Genomic DNA, 23715 nt, shown 5'->3' on the forward strand with positions numbered 1-23715 from the left:
GATTTTCCCACAATCCGATCGGACGATAATAGCCCCCGTCGGCCAGCACCCTGATCGGCCGCACAGCTCCCCCGGCAGTGACACACCGTGCACTCCACTTCCCCCTCCACCCGGAGCTGCACTGCCGGAAGTGTCGTAAAAGGCAGGCGGAAACGCTGCGTCCTGACTGCCGGCGGCGGCGGCTTCCCTTTACGGCCGCGGGTGAGCGGAGCTCCGGGTGCGGGCGGTCGGGCGGGGATGCCGGGCCGGGCTGCGGGTGTATAACGCGGCCGCTTTCTCTCCGCAGGATGGCTGACGCTCCGTCTGGGCCTAGCGTGCTCTCCCACTACCCCGGGGCCGGCCTCGCCCTGCCGCCGGGAGACGAGCAAGAGGACGGGGAAGAAGAGGAGGAGGAAGAAGAGGGCCGGTACGAGCCGTGCCGCGGACACCACCATCACCACCGCCGCCGCCATCACCAGCAGCTCAACGGCCTGATCAGCCCCGACCTGCGGCACATCAAGGCCCTGAAGAGCAAGCTGCCCCCGCCGCCCAGCGATGACCGGACTGCCGCCCCCAACGGACTGGAGCGGCTGCAGCAGGCGGAGGACGAGGCGCTGCCCTCCCGCATGGCCGCCGCCTGCTCCCTGCGCCCCGGGGACGGCTCCATACGATACGTGCGCTACGAGTCCGAGCTGCAAATGCCCGATATCATGAGACTGATCACCAAGGACCTGTCCGAGCCCTACTCCATATACACCTACCGCTACTTCATCCACAACTGGCCGCAGCTCTGCTTCCTGGTGAGTGCCCCCTGAGAGCTGCAGAACTGTGAGTGCAGCTCTGGGCCGGGTAATAACATCCTGGGGTGGCCCCTCTGAGGAGTTCCTGTGACTTCGCCGTGTAAGAATGTGGGTGCTAGAAGGGTAATGCATCTCCAGAGCTGAACTCCCCTCCCCAGCATCCTGTGCTGAGTCAGTGCCTGGTGATTGGCATTCTGTGACCTGTAGTCTTTACACCAGGATTATCAGATTTCAGTGACATCAAGCAGAATTGTGAATGCAGCTCCAGGCTGTAGAGCTTACTTATACTCCAAATCAGAGGGGTGCTTAGGCAGCTGATGGTGCACAAATGGGAGGCCCCCTGAACGTTGAAGGGCGCTACTTGACCCTGACCTAACTAGTTTTGATTATTTCACTGAGTGACTCAGGGTTAAGTGCTGTACCTTCAGAGCTGAACTCTGCCAGCATCCTGTGCAGATTCAGTATCTGGCAATTTGCATTCTGGGAAGCGTAACGGTTAGGTAGTCGCACAGGCGGGGCTCTCTAAAGGTCGAAGGGGGCTACTTGACCCTGACCCTCCTGAGAGTTTTCTGCCTTGGGTGACAGAAGTGTAAAGTAATGTATCTTCACAGCTGAACTCTCCCAGTAGTCTGTGCTCACTCAATAACTGGTGAATTCTGGGAGTATAGCCTTTACATCATGCATTGTACAATTATCCGGCCCACTCCCCTGCATGCTGATTTTGTTTTCAGTGAAAAAGAGCAGAATTGTGAATGCAGCTCTGGGCTAGAAAACGAACAATCACTCGGGATTAGTAGGGGCTAGTTTGTGGGATCACTAGGAGGTAACACAGGCTGCTGCTGGACACGGATGGGACCCTCTAAGGATGAGGGCAGCTATGCGAGTCTGACACTTTCAGGATCTACACCTCTTCATGTAGCACTTGGGTGACAGAAGGGTAAAGTAATGGATCAGCAGAGTTGGGCTTGGTTCACATTGCTGCTGGAAACTCTAGTGGACCCCGTGATGGCTTCTAAGGCCATAAACCTGTACAGACCCGGGGCGACTCGTGGCTACCATTGTATAGGTCGTAGTGACCACAGATGATTGCTGCAGCGGACCCTTATATTCTGTTGTGAATACAAATCGCCACACAGTCCTGGCCTGACAGTCCTCACAGCTGATGGTTTGCTACAGTTGCATCCCATGTAAATTGCACATATCTGAGCCACTGCCGTGTTTCACCAGACCAGGTGCAGTAGTTGAGGGCTTTTGGCAATGAGACATACTAGGACAGTAACGAGTGTTTTCATTCATTGACAGCAAGCAGGTTTGATATTGGTGAGCCATCAAGCACATCTGACACCTTTCATAATACGGGGATGACACAATATAAATATATATATTTTCATGACCTTGGAAAATCCTATTAAAGGGGTGGGCGATAAGTGTAGGATCACCTGACTGCAATCATAAGAACAGGGATCCCACATCCCCCTGTGTGAATTGGTCCAATGGAGCACACGCATGGCCACCGATCCTCCAGACTGCCGAATGTGATCCCAAACCGAGCAAATTATTTGCAGTAATTTGCGTACCCCATCCGCGATCATACTGCTTCGGTGCAAAGCCGCCTGTAGAAACCCGCCACGTGCAAAGCCGCCTGTAGAAACCCGCCACGTGCAAAGCCGCCTGTAGAAACCCGCCTGGTGCAAAGCCGCTTGTAGAAACCTGCCACGTGCAGAGCCGCTTGTCGAAACCCGCCTGGCGCAGAGCCGCTTGTCAAAACTCGCCTCGTGCAAAGCCATTTGTGTAAACCCGCCTGGTGCAAAGCCGCCTGTAGAAACCAGCCTGGTGCAAAGCCGCTTGTAGAAACCCGCCTGGTGCAAAGCCGCTTGTAGAAACCCGCCACGTGCAGAGCCGATTGTCGAAACCCGCCTGGTGCAAAGCTGCTTGTAGAAACCCGTCACGTGCGGAGCCGCCTGTAGAAACCCGTCACGTGCGGAGCCGCCTGTAGAAACCCGTCACGTGCAGAGCCGCCTGTAGAAACCCGCCTGGTGCAGAGCCGCCTGTAGAAACCTGCCATGTGCAGAGCCGCTTGTCGAAACCCGCCTGGGGCAGAGCCGCTTGTCAAAACTCGCCTCGTGCAAAGCCATTTGTGTAAACCCGCCTTGTGCAAAGCCGCCTGTAGAAACCCGCCTGGTGCAAAGCCGCTTGTAGAAACCCGCCACGTGCAGAGCCGATTGTCGAAACCCGCATGGTGCAAAGCTGCTTGTAGAAACCCGCTACGTGCAGAGCCGCTTGTAGACACCCGCCTGGAGCAAAGCTGCCTGTAGAAACCCGTCACGTGCAGAGCCGCCTGTAGAAACCCGCCTGGTGCTAAGCCGCTTGTAGAAACCTGCCATGTGCAGAGCCGCTTGTCAAAACTTGCCTCGTGCAGAGCCGCTTGTCAAAACTTGCCTCGTGCAAAGCCATTTGTGTAAACCCGCCTCATGCAAAGCCACCTTTAGAAAGCCGCCTGGTGCAAAGCCGCTTGTAGAAACCCGCCACGTGCAGAGCCGTTTGTGTAAACCCGCCTGGTACAAAGCCGGCTGTAGAAACCCACCTGGTGCAAAGCCGCCTGTAGAAACTCGCCTGGTGCAAAGCCGCTTGTAGAAACCTGCCATGTGCAGAGCTGATTGTCGAAACCCGCCTGGTGCAGAGCCGTTTGTGTAAACCCGCCTGGTGCAGAGCCGCCTGTAGAAACCTGCCTGGTGCAGAGCCGCCTGTAGAAACCTGCCACGTGCAGAGCCGCTTGTCGAAACCTGCCTGGTGCAGAGCCGCCTGTAGAAACCCGCCACGTGCAGAGCCGCTTGTCGAAACCCGCCACGTGCAGAGCCGCCTGTAGAAACCCGTCACGTGCAGAGCCGCCTGTAGAAACCCGTCACGTGCAGAGCCGCCTGTAGAAACCCGTCACGTGCAGAGCCGCCTGTAGAAACCCGTCACGTGCAGAGCCGCCTGTAGAAACCCGTCACGTGCAGAGCCGCCTGTAGAAACCCGTCACGTGCAGAGCCGCCTGTAGAAACCCGTCACGTGCAGAGCCGCCTGTAGAAACCCGTCACGTGCAGAGCCGCCTGTAGAAACCCGTCACGTGCAGAGCCGCCTGTAGAAACCCGTCACGTGCAGAGCCGCCTGTAGAAACCCGTCACGTGCAGAGCCGCCTGTAGAAACCCGTCACGTGCAGAGCCGCCTGTAGAAACCCGTCACGTGCAGAGCCGCCTGTAGAAACCCGTCACGTGCAGAGCCGCCTGTAGAAACCCGTCACGTGCAGAGCCGCCTGTAGAAACCCGTCACGTGCAGAGCCGCCTGTAGAAACCCGTCACGTGCAGAGCCGCCTGTAGAAACCCGTCACGTGCAGAGCCGCCTGTAGAAACCCGTCACGTGCAGAGCCGCCTGTAGAAACCCGTCACGTGCAGAGCCGCCTGTAGAAACCCGTCACGTGCAGAGCCGCCTGTAGAAACCCGTCACGTGCAGAGCCGCCTGTAGAAACCCGTCACGTGCAGAGCCGCCTGTAGAAACCCGTCACGTGCAGAGCCGCCTGTAGAAACCCGTCACGTGCAGAGCCGCCTGTAGAAACCCGTCACGTGCAGAGCCGCCTGTAGAAACCCGTCACGTGCAGAGCCGCCTGTAGAAACCCGTCACGTGCAGAGCCGCCTGTAGAAACCCGTCACGTGCAGAGCCGCCTGTAGAAACCCGTCACGTGCAGAGCCGCCTGTAGAAACCCGTCACGTGCAGAGCCGCCTGTAGAAACCCGTCACGTGCAGAGCCGCCTGTAGAAACCCGTCACGTGCAGAGCCGCCTGTAGAAACCCGTCACGTGCAGAGCCGCCTGTAGAAACCCGTCACGTGCAGAGCCGCCTGTAGAAACCCGTCACGTGCAGAGCCGCCTGTAGAAACCCGCCACGTGCAGAGCCGCCTGTAGAAACCTGCCTGGTGCAGAGCCGCCTGTAGAAACCCGCCACGTGCAGAGCCGCCTGTAGAAACCCGTCACGTGCAGAGCCGCCTGTAGAAACTCGCCTCGTGCAAAGCCATTTGTGTAAACCCGCCTCGTGCAAAGCCGCCTGTAGAAACCTGCCTCGTGCAAAGCCGCCTGTAGAAACCTGCCTGGTGCAGAGCCGCCTGTAGAAACCTGCCACGTGCAGAGCCACTTGTCGAAACCTGCCTGGTGCAGAGCCGCCTGTAGAAACCCGCCACGTGCAGAGCCGCCTGTAGAAACCCGTCACGTGCAGAGCCGCCTGTAGAAACTCGCCTGGTGCAGAGCCGCCTGTAGAAACCTGCCTGGTGCAGAGCCGCCTGTAGAAACCCGCCACGTGCAGAGCCGCCTGTAGAAACCCGTCACGTGCAGAGCCGCCTGTAGAAACTCGCCTCGTGCAAAGCCATTTGTGTAAACCCGCCTCGTGCAAAGCCGCCTGTAGAAACCTGCCTCGTGCAAAGCCGCCTGTAGAAACCTGCCTGGTGCAGAGCCGCCTGTAGAAACCTGCCACGTGCAGAGCCACTTGTCGAAACCTGCCTGGTGCAGAGCCGCCTGTAGAAACCCGCCACGTGCAGAGCCGCCTGTAGAAACCCGTCACGTGCAGAGCCGCCTGTAGAAACCCGTCACGTGCAGAGCCGCCTGTAGAAACTCGCCTGGTGCAGAGCCGCCTGTAGAAACCTGCCTGGTGCAGAGCCGCCTGTAGAAACCCGTCACGTGCAGAGCCGCCTGTAGAAACCCGTCACGTGCAGAGCCGCCTGTAGAAACCCGCCACGTGCAGAGCCGCTTGTCGAAACCTGCCTGGTGCAGAGCCGCCTGTAGAAACCCGCCACGTGCAAAGCCGCCTGTAGAAACCCGCCTCATAAATTCTGCCTAATACCTGATTAGCAGTGTGCTGCAAATCCAATTTAGGAAAGTCTGCTGCCATCCTCCATGTGTGAACCCGGCCGGGTATCTGCTCCTCCTCATGAAAAATTAAATCAGAGCAATATTCAGGATATCCAGCATCTGACTGCATCAGAAATGGCTATCTCCAATCTATAGGCGAGACAGAAAAACTCCCATCCATAGATACATGGAAAATTAGAAAAATTGGAGTCATAAGATCTGTCATAAAGATATATACAAAAAATATTTATTTATACATAGACCTAAAATGTGAACAGCAAAAAGTCACTACAATACATAACTACAAAAGTATTATATAGGTAGAATTAAATGCAAAGAACACAAGACAGAAATAGTCTGGAGAGCATCACTAGTATAAAGTATATGACCGGTGGGATGAAGTTCTTGAGGCTACTAAACCATACTATATAATGTACATATGCCTTTAAGAGGCAAACCGTATAGTGGGTAGTTCAAGTCTGATCCTTACCCATGTTAGTCACCAGACTGCCAGCCCCTACGCGCGTTTCGACGTGTGATGCTTGCGGGTCATGGTTGCTAGGGGAACGGCTTCCTGACCCCTTGCGTCACATGGGAAGCCTGGCCGTGCTCGTGTCGCGTGTGCACTACGTATTGTAGTGACTTTTTTGCTGTTCACATTTTATGTCTATGTATACATAAATATTTTGTGTATGTATCTTCATGACACATCTGCTCCTCATCAGTCTATGGTGAACGTGGCACAAAATATTGGTTCTCTTTAGGTATGTGCTGGATTCCTTCCACCACCTGACCCCAAAAAAAGTATTTAAAAAAGTGATGTTATGCTGTGGACATTTGGGTATTGCAGCCTCAGTCACAAGGTAAAGGTAAAGTCTGCAAATCTGATCTGTCAAAGCAGCAGATGTGTGAACATGCCTTTAGGACTTTGGTACTTAGGATACACCAGGGCTTTATTTTTTTCTTAGAATCTTCTGGCAGTCAGAAGTTTTGATCGGTGGGGTGCTGCGTCCTGACACCACCACCAGTCGTTAGAAGAAGTGAGGCGCCCCTTAATTTCAGTTCGGCACTTTTTTCTTTTTCCTGGACTTCTAGATCTTCTGCCCTCTTATTTTTAGCGGTTGGTAGGGGTCTCGGCACCCAGGCCACCACACATGAAAACCAATGCGTCAGCCGTTCCTGCACACAATACACCTGTAGGCAGCTGCCTTAGGCCGTGTCAGAGTGGCTGTATGTGGTGGTCCATGTACGGACCGCCATGCTCAGACTGACCCCAGGTCTGTGGTTGGCACATGTGAAGCTGTATGTTCAGGTCAGGAGATCCCACCATCAGTCCCGATATTACGGGCCATATAAGAAACCTGATATATTCCTCCCTGGACCCGGTCTTCCTTGTCGGTTCCCTCAGGGTGAGTTTTGAGCAGGACACTTTTTGGCGCCCTGACCCGTCCATGCACCTGTTGTACTTTACCATGCGGAGCGTTCCAGGAATTGTCCTTCAGCTGCAGTTTTATCAGGTTTTCTGGATTTGTTTTTTATTTTTTGCTCTGTGCTTCCATTCTAGCATCTAAAAGTAAGTTATTCGGGTACGTGACAGGCGTGTGGAATGTTTTTTTTGCTTTGTGTCCTATGCTGTAGCACAATGTCCGCCTCTGCTGCTCGGAGGGGATGGCTACTTTCTAGAAATCTGTAACTGAAGGCTCCATGACATATGAGCCCCGTCGTCAGCTGTGCCGCACCCAGATGCCACGCTGCCTCTGACATGATGAGGGGGGGCTTCTGCGTTCACTTAATCCCCTTTTTTAGATTGACAGCCTAACCCCGACCAGCATCTGAATTTAAACAGTAATATTTCTACCAGACATTTGCCAGCAAGCAGAGATCTGGGAAATGGTGATGACTTGTATCACACAACATATTAGAAAGTCCCGGTGGTCTGGTCAGACTGCCTCCCCCCTTCACTCCATTCACAGGGTCCTGGTCCAGTGTCCTCGTCAGAGGTCCATGGCTGCCGAATCTCCCGGCTCCTGTGTGTCACACCGCACCCATAATGTCCTCATAGGCCGCCTAATTAAAAGGGGACTCTGGCAAGTAAGGGGGTTGCAGCTCTGGACCTGGTCCTGCAAATTGACTGGCTCAAGCTCTGCTTGCTGTCATTTCTAGGAGCGTTCATGATTTACTCCACAGGAATAATAATTAGTGATGAGCGAGTATACTCATTACTCGAGATTTCTCGAGCACGCTCGGTGTCCTCCGAGTATTTTTTAGTGCTCGGAGATTGTTTTCCTTGCCGCAGCTGAATGATTTACATCTGTTAGCCAACATAAGTACATGTGGGGATTCCCTAGTAACCAGGCAACCCCCACATGTACTTATGCTGGCTAGTAGCTGTAAATCATTCAACTGAGGCGATAAAAACTAAATCTCCGAGCACTAAAAAATACTCAGAGGACACCTGAGCATGCTCGAGAAATCTCAAGTAACAAGTATATTCGCTCGTCACTAATAATAATCTGTCGGTTGTGCGATGGACACAGGAGCGGAACTGTTGAAGGACACTTGGCAGAGTTGTGCCCTATAACGATCCGGGTATCTGTGTCCATCCGTAAATGACAGCAAGCAGAGTTCCTGCATGTCGTCACCCCAGGAAAGGAGTAGGTGCAGGGGAACTGAGGGGCTTCCAGATGGTACTTGAGGATTGTGGGGGAAGCAAGATGCTGGGAGTAGTAGTAGTTACTTCATCCCATAAAGTGATGGTCTGGAGTTTGAAGAAAAATTACAGGAAATACGATTAATACAAACTTTACCTTTCTGATATCTCTGCCACCAGAGATTAGCAGGAGCGCGACATGGACGTACAGAGAGTAGTGACGGGCAAGGACCACCATAGTGATGAGGAGTTAGGGGCCATCTCCACCCTCTGCCTCCTTGACTGACAGCTCGGGTTTTACAGGAGGCAGAGAGATGGGAAAACAAGTAGGTGGTAAGGTTCACAGAGCGCCTGTGCTTGGTTTGGCCAGTCATTTAGTGCTGCCAGACTGCTTTTTTTTTTATAGTGGTGAATTAGCCGGTGCCAGACGCTGGCCAGCTATAGCGCCTCTCCCATATGTACAATGTGGCAGACTTGCCTAATTCGTCGGCATTGCAGACTCGGACTAGACAGTCTTACAATGCGCCAAACTTATCAGTGGTTCATGCCCTTCGATAAGTTTAATTTTCAGACTGTGTAGGCCAATGTCAGCCAAACCTGCCAATTTATCAAGGGGTACAACCAACAGCCTCTGTGTGGGGGGCCCTGACAGATTGTAGGGGGGGGGAGTCAAGATGTGGCATATCTGATTCAAAAGGAAGTCTGGCAGCGCTCCTCATAATTCTGGATAAATACGCCCCAATTGGGTACATCGGGCATGTTGAAATCTGCCCCATAGACAATTGACTGGCGGTTCATCTAATATGTACACTGCAGAGCAAAATGGTAATAATGTCCTTCCAGGCCCCATATCTCACCATCCACTACTGCTTAGAACGTGAGATCACCATCATTTTATAGACAAACATCATGGATATCTCCTACAAAAATGTGACTTGCAACTATTTAGCGTATGATTAGTTATGCAGATTCTTGTCATGTCACTGCATTGTTACTGATTTGCTCATGAAAATCTAAATTTAAATTATTTTGTCAGTATTTTGTAAATTCACCTTTTGTCATCAACACAACCTGAATCCTTCTGGGCAGCTCTGCCAGATTCAAACATGTCGATCAAAATCTGATCCCGGGTCTCTTCTACACGTTCCCAACGTTGGTGCATACTGATCCTCTCACTTGGGTATGTGTACAGCTTTCTTCAACTCTACAAACACGTGTTCGATGGTGTTGAGGTCTGGGGACTGTGGAGACAATCCAACACATCAACTTTTGTCATTGAACCATTTATTCGCCAATCTCGATGTATGCTTCAGGTCATTGTCCTGCTGGAACATTGTTGTCCCTTTTATACCTATAGTACTCAAGTGTATGAAGTAACTCGTCTTGTAGGATACTCACATATAGCTCAGCATTGAGACCACCATCATTCCTGGTCAAGTATCCATCACCTTTGGCTGCGAAACAACCTCATATATTCAGGCTTGATGACTGTTGATATTTTGCCTGGACGTCCACCTCTTGGATGATGGATGGATGGACTTCATCTTGTATTCTTACAGCTGTCATGGCAGTAACGTGCGGTTTGGCAAGATTTGGCCGACAGACCGCTATCGATGAGCTGGATTATGCGGTTTCTCTTTTCTTGGGAAATCTTCATGGCTGCTCCTCTCTTATAACCAGTGACCTTCACTTGGGAATCAACCTAATAACACACTGAGCTATTAGGGAATGTCAGAACAGGTTGTAATTTGTAGTACACAGGAAGAAAAAGATTTTACCACCATCAGGATCAAAACAGTAACAATGCAGTGACATGACCAGAATGTGCATAACTAATCATATGCTAAATAGTTATAAGTCCCATTTCTGTATGAGGTGGCCAAAATGATTGTTGGTAGCCTCACGATGAAAGCACTAGTGGTTGGTGAGATATGGAGCCTGAAAGTCTAAAGTTCACAACTTTGTTACCCTTTGGTTCATCAGTGTATTACCGTTAGAGAAGAGAAAATAAATTTGCCGGACCCCGGTTCAGCTTCTGCATCAGTAATCCGTGGCTGCCATATGAGAGCCCTACAAACTGCCTTCTGTATCCTGCGGCACCTCTTCTGATCTGTGTGCCCAGCGGGGGATTCTGACAAGTGGTTCGTAGGGCTCTTGTCTGGTGGCCACGGATTACTGATGTTTATGCAATTCAATACTCTCCTCGCTAATGGCTAGAGATGGGCGGACACCTGGATGTTCGGGACCGGCGGGTTCGGCCTAAGAGTTACAAAAAGTTCAGGTACCCAAATCCGGACCCCATTCACTTGAATGGGGGGCCCGAACATCCAGTGTTTGCTGCGCTGTCACGTGCATGACAGCGCGGCAAACACAGCTTCTAATTGGCAGGGAAATCCTCCCCGCCAATGTCAAAAGACAGCGGGAGTGCTCAGCTGTGATCGGAGGTATAAACTTTACCTCCGGTCACTGGTGTCAGCTGATGGGACTACTGCTCCCTTCATCCGACACCTGCTACCGCGAATAACCGCAAGCGTAGGAGGGGCTGATGGGAGAACTCATTAGCCGCTCCTGTGCTGTAAATAAATAATTAAAAAAAAAAAAAACAGCGTGGGTTCCCCTGTATTTAAAACTCACAGCTGGGGGCTACAACGCTCAGCTGTCAGCTTCTGCAAGGCTGGGTATCAAGAATGGAGGGGTCCCCACACTGTTGTTTTAATTATTTAAATGAATAATTAAAAAAAAAAAAATGGCATGTGGTCCCCCCTATTTTTGACAACAAACCTTGCCTCAGCTGACAGCTGGGGGCTGCTGTTCTCAGGCTGGTAAATGGCCATGGATATTGGCCCTTCCCCCAGCCTAAATATAGCAGCCCGCAGCTGCTCAGAAAAGGCGCATCTATTAGACAATACAAAGGTGACATCAACCCCACAAATATGAACCCCACTTGCCACCGCTACAGGGCAAGTGGGAAGAGTCGGGCAAAGCACCAGAATTGGCGCATCTAATAATTTTTGTTTGTTTTTTCAATTAATTTAAATAATTTAACAAAAGTGTGACGACCCCTCCATTGTTGATAACCAGCCTTGCTGGAGCTGACAGCTGAGGGTTGCAGCCCCCAGCTGTGATTTTTGCCTGGCTGGTTAGCAAAAATACAGGGGAACCCACGTGTTTTGTTTTTTTTATTATTTAGTGAGAACAGTAGCGGTGGATGGGAGTTTTTATCTGCCACTTCTGCGCTGTTATTCGCGGTAGCAGGTGTCGGATGATGGGAGCAGTAGTCCCATCAGCTGACACCAGTGACCAGAGGTGAAGTTTATACCTCCGATCACAGCTGAGCGCTCACGCTGTCATTTGACAGCGTGGGACCCACGGCTCTCTGACCGGCAGGGATGATTTCACCTCCAATCAGAAGCGGTATTTGCCGCACTGTCATGTGCATGACAAACACCCGGTATTTGGGCAGCTGAACACGAACAGTAACATGGACTTCCTGGTGAAGTCCTTGTTCGGTACGGACGCCGAACTTTACTGTTTGGGTTTGCCCATCTCTACTAAGGACCACCTTGGCACAGAGCCCTTAGCGTGGGCGCCTTCAATGCACATATGGAGCCAGTGCTTGCTGACGTCGGGGAAAGCAGCCCTGTGGCATTGGGAGCCCCAGATCATGTACTTGTCTTGCCTCCGGTCATCCATCTGTGCAGGTCAAAGTAACTGAAGCCTCATGTACGTGTGTGATCGTGGAGACTCACTGAAGCCGCGGAAAATTAATATTGGGAGGCGTCTTCCATCCATAGGCCTTAAAGGCAACAAGTGTGGGATTTTGAGTTTCTGCTATGGAGTTCACATTCCCCAAATGTGGCGTACGACGGCCCGCGCACATGTTTGGGATGTCTTTTGTTAAGTGATGCTTCAATGTCGGATAAGGGCAGAGGATAGAGATGCCACTACACGACGAGCACAGGTGGCTTTGTGGGAAGTCAAGGAGATGCCTTGTGGGCCTGAATCTGACGTGATGCCACTCTGGGGGCTAACATGTTCAAACCTGCGCCATTCTACTGTTCCCGCTGCATTCCATAGAGATGTACCCGCCGCTCCGTGATGTGTGGGCATGGTGCCCTCGAGCAGGGTGCAGTAAACACGCAGATATCATTTTTCACTTTTGTTCGTCTTGCCAGACAGATGGAGAGCGCTGCGCAGTATCACAATGACAGCGCTGCTCATTCTCTACATTGAAAGGGATGAGAAAAAAAGCAGATTGTGAAGGGACACGGAAGAAGCTTTCTGGCAATGTAAGGTGTACATGTGTTTTAATCTGGGAACACACATAATTTTTTTTTTTTTTTTGTATGAGACCCTCAACTTTTCAGACTGTTATTTAAAAAATTTAAAAACAAAAAACTTTTGACCTGTCATGGAAATGTCAGCCGTTTTGGTTGGTGGTGGTCTGAGTGCTAAGACCACCATCGATTCTTAATACAAAGGGCAGATGTTCTCTGCCAAGCAAGTGCTGATTTCCTTGTAAACTGAAGAGGTCTGCAAACTTTCTCTAAAGTCCGTTTTTTGTGTCAGAAGAGTTGCGCTTAGTTGAACACTTCTGGACGTTCGTTTAGGTGATATTGGGGAGGCTTGTCAGCCAGATCCACTGCTGATGTAAACCTCTGATGTTCCAAAATGTTTTTTTCCTCACCTCTGTGTGAAAGTAGACCAAATCTGCTAATTTCAGCAAGAGCGACTGTCCTTTAGGGGGTCCGCAGCCCCTGATGCAGCCCATCGCTAGGTTTCTACGTAGCTGCTGCCTACAGAGTCTTGCTTCAGCTTTCTCTATTCTCCATTGGAGTTGGTGGCATTGCTGTCAGCTGAACAAGTAATTGGCCAATCACTAATGAAAGAAGCCAAAAGACTGCTAGTTATCCTAGTTAATCTTAACTAAGCGAATTACCAGCCCCTTGGCTTAACGCTTATTCTCCAGCTGTTACCAAAGGGGGTGAAATAGGATGGAGCACAGTTACTTCTGCTGTCATTTTGGAAAGTTTCTGAGCTGCCATATATGTTGTGTAGGAGTCCAGTGGGAAGTCCTGATCATTGACAGCTAATCCCTGTATATACTTTTAGATAGAAGACTGGCAGTCACTTTGTAGGACCACCCACTGGACTTATGAGCAAGAGAACTAACTGGCTGAATCGGCTACTCTAGAACCTCCCTCCTGCAGATTGGACACTAGACACCAAACTTCTCGAAAGGTGTCAAATTTTTAAAGGGGAAAAAATCCCATCCTCTGTATTAGGAGTACTAGCCAGGTCATGCATTATCAGTACACCGCGGATGTATTTTGCATTGTGCTTTCTCTTCCAGGCTGTGGTAGAAGAGGAGTGTGTAGGTGCCATTGTCTGCAAGTTGGATATGCACAAAAAGATGTTCCGAAGAGGTTATATAGCCATGTTAGCCGTGGACTCCAAGTATAGAAGAAAAGGCATTGGTAAGGTGTTTTTTTTTATTTTTGTTGTTTCCCCCCCCCCTTGTCATCAACACATGTCCCTGAAGTATAATTGGTGTGCACAAGTGCTGCCCCATAGTAGAAGTTGAAAAAATCCATTGTGTATTTGCAGAACAATCTAGAGTGTTGCCACCTTCTGTGCGTGCCTGTCCAAATCTACATCAGTGGTGTGCCCGTTATTGATGGAATACTCTGGAAAAATCTGCACGTGGAAGGGGAAACATTTTTTTACGTCCGCATACCTATGGGCATGTTCACGCTGTTTGTGTTTTTTGTTTGTTTTTTTTATTCTCCCCCTCTAGTGTCTTTGTAAACTTACATCATTTTTTTTTTTTTGGGGGGGGGGGGGTGTCATCTTTCTCATGGTATCTTCCAGACTTTTTTTTTTTTTTTTTTGTAAATCCTTTTAAAGCGATGAAGTTTTTTTTATTTATTTATTTATTTTTTTGGAGCAAATAATTAGTTGTTTAAGCATTTCCATTGACTTCTATTGTAAAGTACTGAGGGTCTTCCTAGTGGAAACCGCCTGAAGGATGGTGTTTTTTAAAGCCTAAACTTATCTGTAGTCGGGTAGTTTTTCCATAAAAATATTAATAGGAAAACGCTCTTTTTGATCCTTTTAGCACTCTCTTCATCAATTTTTAAGCGGAGCAGCCCGAAAACGCGGCAGAAATATTCTCAGTAAGACCCTAAGACTGCGGTGTACCCACCAAGGTTTTTCTTGGCAAAGCCTTCTTCAGGACTAAGCCATCAATCTTTTTCCTGAATAGCCTTCACCGGTTGTTTTGCCGTTGTTCTTGTGGCAACATCTTTTCTTGTGATTTTTAAACTATAACGGCCGAAAGCAAAGCGACTTCAGTTTCCGAAACCCGAAGTGGTTATAAAAAGTAACAAAAGACTGGACATGTGCACGGCAGTGTCGTTTTTACATTGCTGTGTACTTCTTGCAGGTTAAAAAATAAGATGTTGTGTACACAATGCCTTGAGGCTTCTCTCTTGAGAGAGACCACTTTTGGCAGCCGTATGCTTTTGTTTGCTCCTGTAATTTTTTTCTACTTTTCAATGTTTCTTACAGCAGAATATCTGATTGGTGACCCCATATCCCCCGAATCAAGGGGCTGCAGAGCTACTTAAAGTGTAACTAAACTTTGAGTCGTTTTAAATGGTTTTTTCAGTTCCAGGATGTCTGAATTTTTTTCTTGAGGAAAACTGCATCAAACCTTCTGTATTACACTTTTTTCTCACATTGAATTGAAAGCACAAAACTGTGCTTTACTAGCCACCCCCCGGTCCACCTTTCTGACCCCGTCACTGCTCCCTATACTGTCTGCAACACTGGCGTAACGTCGACGGCGCTGCAGCCGATCACTGAGCTCTGCGTGAGTCCAGCGGCACAGCCTCTCAATGACTGGCTGTGTCACTGACAACATGACGCAAGCGCTGCAGACAATGACGGACACCAGGAGCAGCGGTGGAAACCCTGCTCTGGGCAGGAGGAGTAAAGCGCAGGGGTTTTTTTTTTTGTTTGTTTATTAAAACAAAATGCAGCCGGGGGACGGGTTTTCCGAAAGCGGAAAACCCTTTGTCGAGCAGATTGATGAAGGTCCAGGTCCTGAGACCCCCACTGATCACTCAGAAGGCAGAAGAGCGCTGCTCCTGCCTCCATATTTGTACAGACCCACGCACTGCGCTATATGTGCGCTCATGCCAGAGCCGAGCGCTTCTGCCTTCTGATTTGCACAATCCTGGACAATATTTTTAGCAGTCGCCTGTTCCCACACCGATCCCTGGACATTTATCAGCCTACAAAATATTATAAAAGACTCCAATGTTTAGTTACACTTTTCAGGGGCTCCTTCAGAGCAAACCGGGTGGATGGGGTCCACATGGGTGTAAGTCTGAGGACAGACCCTCGCTGATGAAGACCTGGTATATCCTTGTAAAAGTAAAAATAATTTTTCACATAAATTGTATTTACTTGGTGTCTCTGTCTCTCACAGGTACAAATTTGGTTAAGAAAGCTATTTATGCCATGGTGGAAGGGGATTGTGATGAGGTAATGACTTTCATTTCCAGTTTACGTGGGTGGGAGGGATAGTGATACCCTAAAGATGTGTTGAAGGGAACCTGTCAGCAGGATTGTGCACAGTAACCTACACACAGTGTCAGGTCGGTGTAGTTCTACTGATTACAATGATACCTGGTGATGAAACCCGTCTTGTGGTTGTTGTTTAATCTTTATTTTCAATTCTGAGTTAATGATATGCTCGTGCTGTGGGGGGTCTTCAAGTGGTGGTCTGATTTAGGTATTCATCGGTATGGCTTCTGAACGGTCACTGATCCCCAAGCTTATCATTAACTCAAAACTGAAAATAAAGATTACACAACAACCACAAGACGGATTTCATCACCAGGTATCATTGTAATCAGTATAACAGCGTCGACCTGACACTGTGTAGGTTACTGTGCACAATCCTGCTGACAGGTTCCCTTTTAATGTACTGTGCCAAGGAATGTAGAAAGCAGGAGTTTCCATGGCATGCTCAGGTTCTCTACAGCCCTGTGCCATTGGGCCATCTGCACTCTTTGTGCCGCCATATGGATCTTTGTTCAGTGCGTTATGTAGTTATGCAATAAAAGCAGTTCTTGGGGAAGAATACCCTTTAATAGGTTGGAACTGGACACAATTTCTTTTTCAGATCAAGATTGTGATATGAGAAAAAAAAAATGTTTAAAAAAAATAAATCTTGCAATTTTTACACTGACCACTAGTCCTGTCAAGACATGCACCAGATTTATGTGCCTTAGACTATTTTTTTATTTCTCCCTGAATTGTCTTTCAATCAGCGTTGCTCCACTGATGAGCGCTGTGACTTACATGCAAGGGGCCGAGGTCTAATGTGTGACTATTTGCTGCCCAAAAAATTGTCAATTTTGGTGCACCTTTTTGGCACAGTGGGTCAGCTAATAGGTGGCGTAAACTTCCAGAAATCAGGCATTTCTTAAAACAGTCTAATCTAAATTTGTTCAGTTGTAAAATAGACTGCATTGGCAAATATGCCCTCTAATTTTTATAGAAGGAGAAGCTGGACAAATGTAATTGAATAGGAAGGAGGAGGAGGTGAGCTGTGACATCACCTATTGTGAATGGTGGATCCTGTGTTATCTACTGTATATAGAGGTGTTATCAGTCATTGAACAGGAGGAGGAGGTGAGCTGTGACCTCACCTATTGTGAGTAGTGAATCCTCTTATCTACTGTATAGAGGTGTTATCAGTCATTGTACAGGAGGAGGAGGAGGTGAGCTGTGACATCACCTATTGTTAATGGTGGATCCTGTGTTATCTACTGTATATAGAGGTGTTATCAGTCATTGAACAGGAGGAGGAGGTGAGCTGTGACCTCACCTATTGTGAGTAGTGAATCCTCTTATCTACTGTATAGAGGTGTTATCAGTCATTGTACAGGAGGAGGAGGAGGTGAGCTGTGACATCACCTATTGTGAGTGGTAGATCCTGTGTTATCTACTGTATATAGAGGTGTTATCAGTCATTGTACAGGAGGAGGAGGTGAGCTGGGACATCACCTATTGTGAATGGTGGATCCTGTGTAATATACTGTATATAGAGGTGTTATCAGTCATTGTACAGGAGGAGAAGGAGGTGAGCTGTGACAGCACCTATTGTGAGTGGTAGTTCCTGTGTTATCTACTGTATATAGAGGTGTTATCAGTCATTGTACAGGTGGAGAAGGTGAGCTGTGACATCACCTATTGTGAATGGTGGATCCTGTGTAATATACTGTATATAGAGGTGTTATCAGTCATTGTACAGGAGGAGGTGAGCTGTGACATCACCTATTGTGAGTGGTAGTTCCTGTGTTATCTACTGTATATAGAGGTGTTATCAGTCATTGTACAGGAGGAGGAGGTGAGCTGTGACATCACCTATTGTGTATGGTGGATCCTGTGTTATCTGATGTATATAGAGATGTCATTGTAATCTTGTCTGTTAATGAGACTGCTGAAAGTCTTATCTACTATATAGATAGATATAGATGTCTGTAATTGTAATCCTGACTGATAAGACTTTTCAACAGTCTCATCAGAGAGGTAACAGAGAGGATTACAATGATACATAAAACATCTACATATAGTAGAGAGCAGGACTTATCAGCAGTATCATCACAGAGGATTACAATGACACAACACATCTATGTAGAGTCACTAACCAGCCTTTTCAGCAATCTCTTCTACGATGTCATTGTAATCTTGTCTGTGATGATAATGAGATTTCTCAAAGTCTTGCTACCTAGTGCACACACACACGCTCCCGCCTTTTCACCCCTCAATGAATATTACCCGATTTTTTTAAAAAACAAGTGACACTTTCTGTAGTTTCAGAATACTTTTATTGATGTTTGACACTTTTTTTTTTTTTTTGCATCTCTTTAGAAATAACCATCCTGTTTAGTCACCTTAACTTAGTTTGTTGTTTTTTTTTCTTCTGGTCTTGTTATATTTTTATACAGGTTGTCTTGGAAACAGAAATCACAAACAAATCTGCTTTGAAACTTTATGAAAATCTTGGCTTTGTGCGAGATAAACGTCTGTTCAGATACTATTTAAACGGAGTTGATGCACTGCGTCTTAAACTATGGCTGCGTTGACGCAAGACGGGCCGCACCGAGGAACAAATGCCCCCTCCATCCATCCGAGGCTTGTTCAGGACCTCTCTACCATGCAGCTCTCTCGTCAGTATCCCATTGCGTGTCGCACTATTCGTTGCACTAAGGCATGGCGCGTGCGTCCTGAATTCAACCGGATCTTTTCCTTTTCAACATCAAGAGGACTTTCATTTGGTACCAGCAAAGATGTGCCAGTTGTTAGCCAAGACACATTCATTCATTTGCAAAATCTACTGACTGTGTTATATTAAAAGATATTAAAGAAAAAAAAAATGAACATTTTATCAAAAAAACAATGTGAGAACTGTAATTTTTTGGTTCTCGAGTGGGGGGGGGAGGATTACAGCAGCCAATGTAAACTGTCAAATTCTAGAATTGTGCTAACATTGCTACCAATCTTGCCATAGTTTTTCCAAGGAAAGCAAAAATACAGATTTGGGGGGGGGGGGGGTTCTAACTTTTTTTTATTCTTCATACCTTAATAGTAAATTTTAAGAAAATTAATTGATTAAAATCCCAATGTTTTGAAGGGTGGGGTGTGACACAAAAACACATTTTTTTTTTTTTCTGCCAGTGCCTGTACAATAAAGGATACTCCATCCCCCTCCCTTTTTTTAAAAGTTAAAAATGCATGTTTCCCCTTTATTCCCGGTCTTCCCTGAACTTTTTGAAAAGAAATCATTTTTTTTATTTAAAGTTCTGAAAGTTAAATTATTTCAAACTTTTTTTTTTAATTCTTTTTTTTTTTTTGTCAATATACACTGCCTCACTTTTTTTTTTTTTTGAATTCATTCAAAAAGTGTAAGCTATCTAGGGAAATAAACTAATCATTTAGCTGCTAAGAAGAAAAACAAAACTATTAAAATCTATGCTGGTTCTGGATGCACTTTTCTGTAAGGCGCTTGGGATTTTAAAGAAATTATTGTAAATTGGTATTTTATTTAAAACAGATGTAGCTCTAAAGAACCGCTCTGCTATATATATATTTTTTTTTTTTTAATTTTTTTTTGCTCCTTTTATTTTTAATAAATTTCTTGTCCTGATTTGACTCTGGCATTTTCAGCTTTGTTTCACCTTCTAAATTTATTTCAATCCTTTTTTACAGTACTTTTATCTAGGAAAGGACTCAAAATACAATGTTATAACGCAGCTAAATCATTTCCATTTTTATTTTTATTTTTTCTCATGGGGAAATCTTTACTGATGCAGAGTCAAAACTCCTATTTTGAATGACTAATATCATTTGTTTGTTTTTTACTTTTAAAGTTTGTCGATTTTTAAGTCACTTTTGTAGTATTTTTCCATAAAGTCTTGGCAAAACCTTTTTTTTCCTTTGTGGTAGTAATCCCTCCAGCTTTTTTTTTTTTTTTTTTTTTAAGATCGTGAAATGTTCCATTGGCCTTACTGCTGTATTACAATTTCTATATCAGTTGTGTTTTTGCTTTTATTTTTATTTTTCATTTAATATGTGGAGATCAATGGGCAATAGAGCTATTTTATATTTCTTTTTGCTTGTTCAGTTTCCGTCACAAAATATTCTGTATAGTGTTCCAGCTTTACTTACTCGAAACCACGGTAAAGGGAATCTGTCGGCAGGCTTTTATTTAGTCTGGGAACAGCGTAATGTCATTTATTAGGCTGTGTTTTTCGTTTCAATACAATCAGTGTTTTATCAGCAGGAGAGTATCACTGCAGGACCAGATGTCCTGTCCCTGGCAATCCAGCCAGCTTCCTGTGTACAGTGACAAGCTGCCAATCAGGGGTTATACACAGCACTGCTACATCTACAGGAGAGACAGCAGGAAGTCTATGAAAACTGCACCAGTAAGCAGCCCAGTAAGTGACATATCACTGGAATCGGGGTCTCTGCCCCCACATCACGCTGCTCTCAGATTACATAGCAAAACCTGCTGACAGATTACTTTAAAATAAAACTTTTAAAAAAAATCATGAGCAAACAATAAGTTACTGAGTCTTCTGTTAAGGACGATTTCGGAGCGCTGTATTATGGCTGCAAGACTTGGGCCCCATGTGGTTCTACTAAGCCAGACATTAGGGGTTCCATTCTAACCTTGGTTTAGTAGATGCAGGGGTCCTAATAGAGTTGTCTAAATCTTCTGTAACAGATTATTATTATTATTATTATTTGATATTATAGCGCCATTTATTCCATGGCGCTTTACATTGAGTGGCTGTATGGAAGTCTACAAGTCTCTGTGCCGACAGTGGCCCAACAGGTATAGCAGTGCACTTAAGGGTTAATTTGTCCATGAAGTGGCAACCAATGGAATATGAGATATATATTCCATAAAGGCTGCCATCACACTATCACTATTTGGTCAGTATTTTACATCAGTATGTGTAAGCCAAAACCAGGAGTGGGTGATAAATACAGAAGTGGAGCATATGTTTCTATTATACTTTTCCTCTGATTGTTCCACTCCTGGTTTTGGCTTACAAATACTGATGTAAAATACTGACCAAATACTGATAGTGTGACGGCAGCCAAAGTCAGCTGCACATCATTGCTTCCAATGAAGTCTATGGGTAACACATTAATAGAGTTGAGCAAAAAAGATTGGCATGACACTGGTCCAGTCGTAAAGAGCTGTAATATTAAGAGTTAAGCAAAAAATATTTACAGAGCCCTGGCCCATTGGTAGTCTATGGACGTAGACCAAAGCCCTGCAAACTCCCTTCAGCTTTTCTAATTGGTAGGTCTGGCGTAACATCATTGCAAAGTGAGAAAGGTACTAGGCCTGGTAATGAGTAGAGCTGCTGGCGATATAGGGCTCTGATGTGTGGCCATGGACCACCGATGTAGCCAATGGACCAGGTCCTATAAATCTGTTTGCTGGACTCTACATATTACTGCTTTGTACGACTCGGAGGTTGTATGTGCTCTCCTCAGGCTTATTATTCAAAATATGGCCGCTACTACAGTAATTTGGCAACCAATGAAATCTGCCACAATATATTTTTTTTTTTATGGGGTCCTCAAGAAGTAAGTAATCTGAAGTATTTCTGACCATATCATGATTTCCATACAAGAGTTTGGGTGCCATCTTACTACTCCATCCAAGAGTGCATATGACATCGCCATGTGCTTGATGGCTCATATATATTGGAGGTCGTTCTTCAACTTTTCCCAGACTCTCCGAACTGGAAATTGGCCATGTTCTGCTGCGGAGGTATAGGAAAAGCGAGCCAATAAATTACCATTGGGTTACCAAACAGAAGTCTGGGAATGTTGAGAGGCGAGTTCCTTAAATAAGACAATTCATGGACTTGTATTTACTGTTGAGTTTTACTTTTATTGGGGAAAATGCTCTTTTTAATAGGGTCTTATTTAACAAAAAAAAAACCTTAACATCTGTTTTATAGCTCAGTGCAGTTCTCAATCTATGCTTTTTTTTTTTTCTTTTCCATTTTTGCTGTGCTCATAATACATTGTATTAGGAGGGTCCTCCATGGTATATTATATTTGGGATCTACCATTCTAAAAAAAATAAAAAGGAAAAAAAGTGATTCACTTTCTGTTCTCTGCTTCTCGTATGTCCAGTTTTGGTTGACCCGTCTCCGATTGAGTTTGTACTGTATGTCCGTGTCCTGAATAAATCATGGAAGCCAATCACCATTATCATTTTTTTTTTTTTTTTTTTTGTGTCGAGAGAGTACAATCATCTCCAAGCTCCAGACTTGCATTTCCGCCCATGATTACTGTAACGTCTATTGGACTTTTTAAGACTTGTGGCTTTTAAGACTTGAAATGCGTTAGGAGGCTGGTCTCTTAAATATCACTTTGGTATATTTCATATGATGTCAGACTGATGAATTGATGATTATATATGTTGTGTTTTTTTTTTTTTTTTTCATCTGCCTTAATCCTCAGTGCTGAACGATCACGGTGCATTGGGCGGTTTCGTCATGCGGCTCTTTCTCCAGCACTGGCATGGTGGATACGTTCTGGTGCTGGGGGCAGCTGCAAGAACCTTCGCCTTGCAATGTGTTACATGCCATGTTTCGCACTGAAGCTTTAGATTTAAAAAAAAAAAAAAAGTTACATGGGGTTGTTCAATGTGTGAGCTGTAAAATAAAATAATTCTGTTGTTTATGTATTGTGCTCTACATAAGCTTTATGTTCTGTTCTTTTATGCCAAACCGTCATCGGGAAACTGAGGTTCTTCAATTACCATGAACCAGAAAAAAAAAATTGCCCCAAAATAAAAAATATAGCATTATTTGTCATTGGTTCCATAAATCAGAAGAGAGCACCCACAAGGAGGGGGAGGGTTCAGTTAAATCAAAAACATGTCCACCTCTGTTACAAATACTTCACTGTGGAGTTCACCCCAGTATAGAGCAAGCATGTGCTATCCACACTTAATTATTTTTTTTTTCATCTATATTATTTTTTTTAATATGGTCATTTTTTTAAGTTGACCCATGTCAAGAACATTAGTATGAACATATCCTTCGGATCAAGTAGCGATAGGGATGACCATGGTTCATTCTTAGGAAAGAGATTGCTGTATAACGAGGATAAGGATCGCCATTCAATGCATGGACTGGCCGTCGTCTCTTCCGACTCGAGCTTGACAGCTCCATAGAAATTCATGTTGTCACCGTTGGGAGAGCCGTCAGCCAGTCCGAGTATTGCGTTGTGATCCTCTTCCAAATTAAGCAAGAATCAGACTGCTGTATGACTTGGACGAGGATCACAATGCAATGCTCGGACTGGCTGACGGCTCTCCCAACTGTGACAGCGTGAATTTCTATGCAGCTGTCATGCTCGAGTCTGGAGGGGGGGTGAGTTTGGGAAAAATGCTGCGTCTTTTCAAATGTCAGCAAAGTGAGGGAGATTTCTGAAATCTCATGCACACGCTCCTTTTTTTTTTTTTTTTCACATTTCAACCATCGGGCATTTTTTTGCAAATCTGCACCACGTCAATGCCTACCGCAATTTTTCAGCTTTTTTACCTATTCAAATAAATGGGGGGGGAATGCATATTTTATGCAGCGGTTTTCCTACTAACACTCTGGGTTTTGCTGCAGAAAAATCTGCTGCAAATTCTCAACGATTGCACGTAGCCTTACATATGCCTGATTTAGGCCTCTTTCACACATCAGTTTTTTACAATTAGTCACAATCCGTCAGTGTTGAAAAGACGGATCCTGTGCAGATTGTAAAAAAACTGATGCACTGGATCCGTTCTTTTTATGGATCCAT

General features: G+C 46.3%; 1 protein-coding gene across 2 annotated transcripts; it reads left to right on the forward strand.

Annotated features, from left to right (window-relative positions):
• Nucleotides 1-49: 49 nt before the first annotated feature.
• On the forward strand, nucleotides 50-22618 carry NAA30 (N-alpha-acetyltransferase 30, NatC catalytic subunit). Of its 2 annotated transcripts, XM_077264804.1 has the most exons (5): nucleotides 50-201; nucleotides 287-779; nucleotides 13658-13781; nucleotides 15800-15855; nucleotides 18330-22618. In XM_077264804.1, exons 2-5 carry the CDS (start codon nucleotides 288-290, stop codon nucleotides 18465-18467), a joined length of 810 nt encoding a protein of 269 aa, XP_077120919.1. In that variant the 5' UTR covers nucleotides 50-201; nucleotide 287; the 3' UTR covers nucleotides 18468-22618. The 2 variants fall into 2 exon arrangements, with proteins under 2 accessions (XP_077120919.1, XP_077120926.1); XM_077264811.1 differs by lacking the exon at nucleotides 50-201 and having other exon boundaries at nucleotides 211-779.
• The last annotated feature ends 1097 nt before the right edge of the window (nucleotides 22619-23715 follow it).

This window comes from Ranitomeya variabilis, chromosome 1 (genome assembly GCF_051348905.1).
Source record: "Ranitomeya variabilis isolate aRanVar5 chromosome 1, aRanVar5.hap1, whole genome shotgun sequence".
Classification (NCBI taxonomy): domain Eukaryota; kingdom Metazoa; phylum Chordata; class Amphibia; order Anura; family Dendrobatidae; genus Ranitomeya; species Ranitomeya variabilis.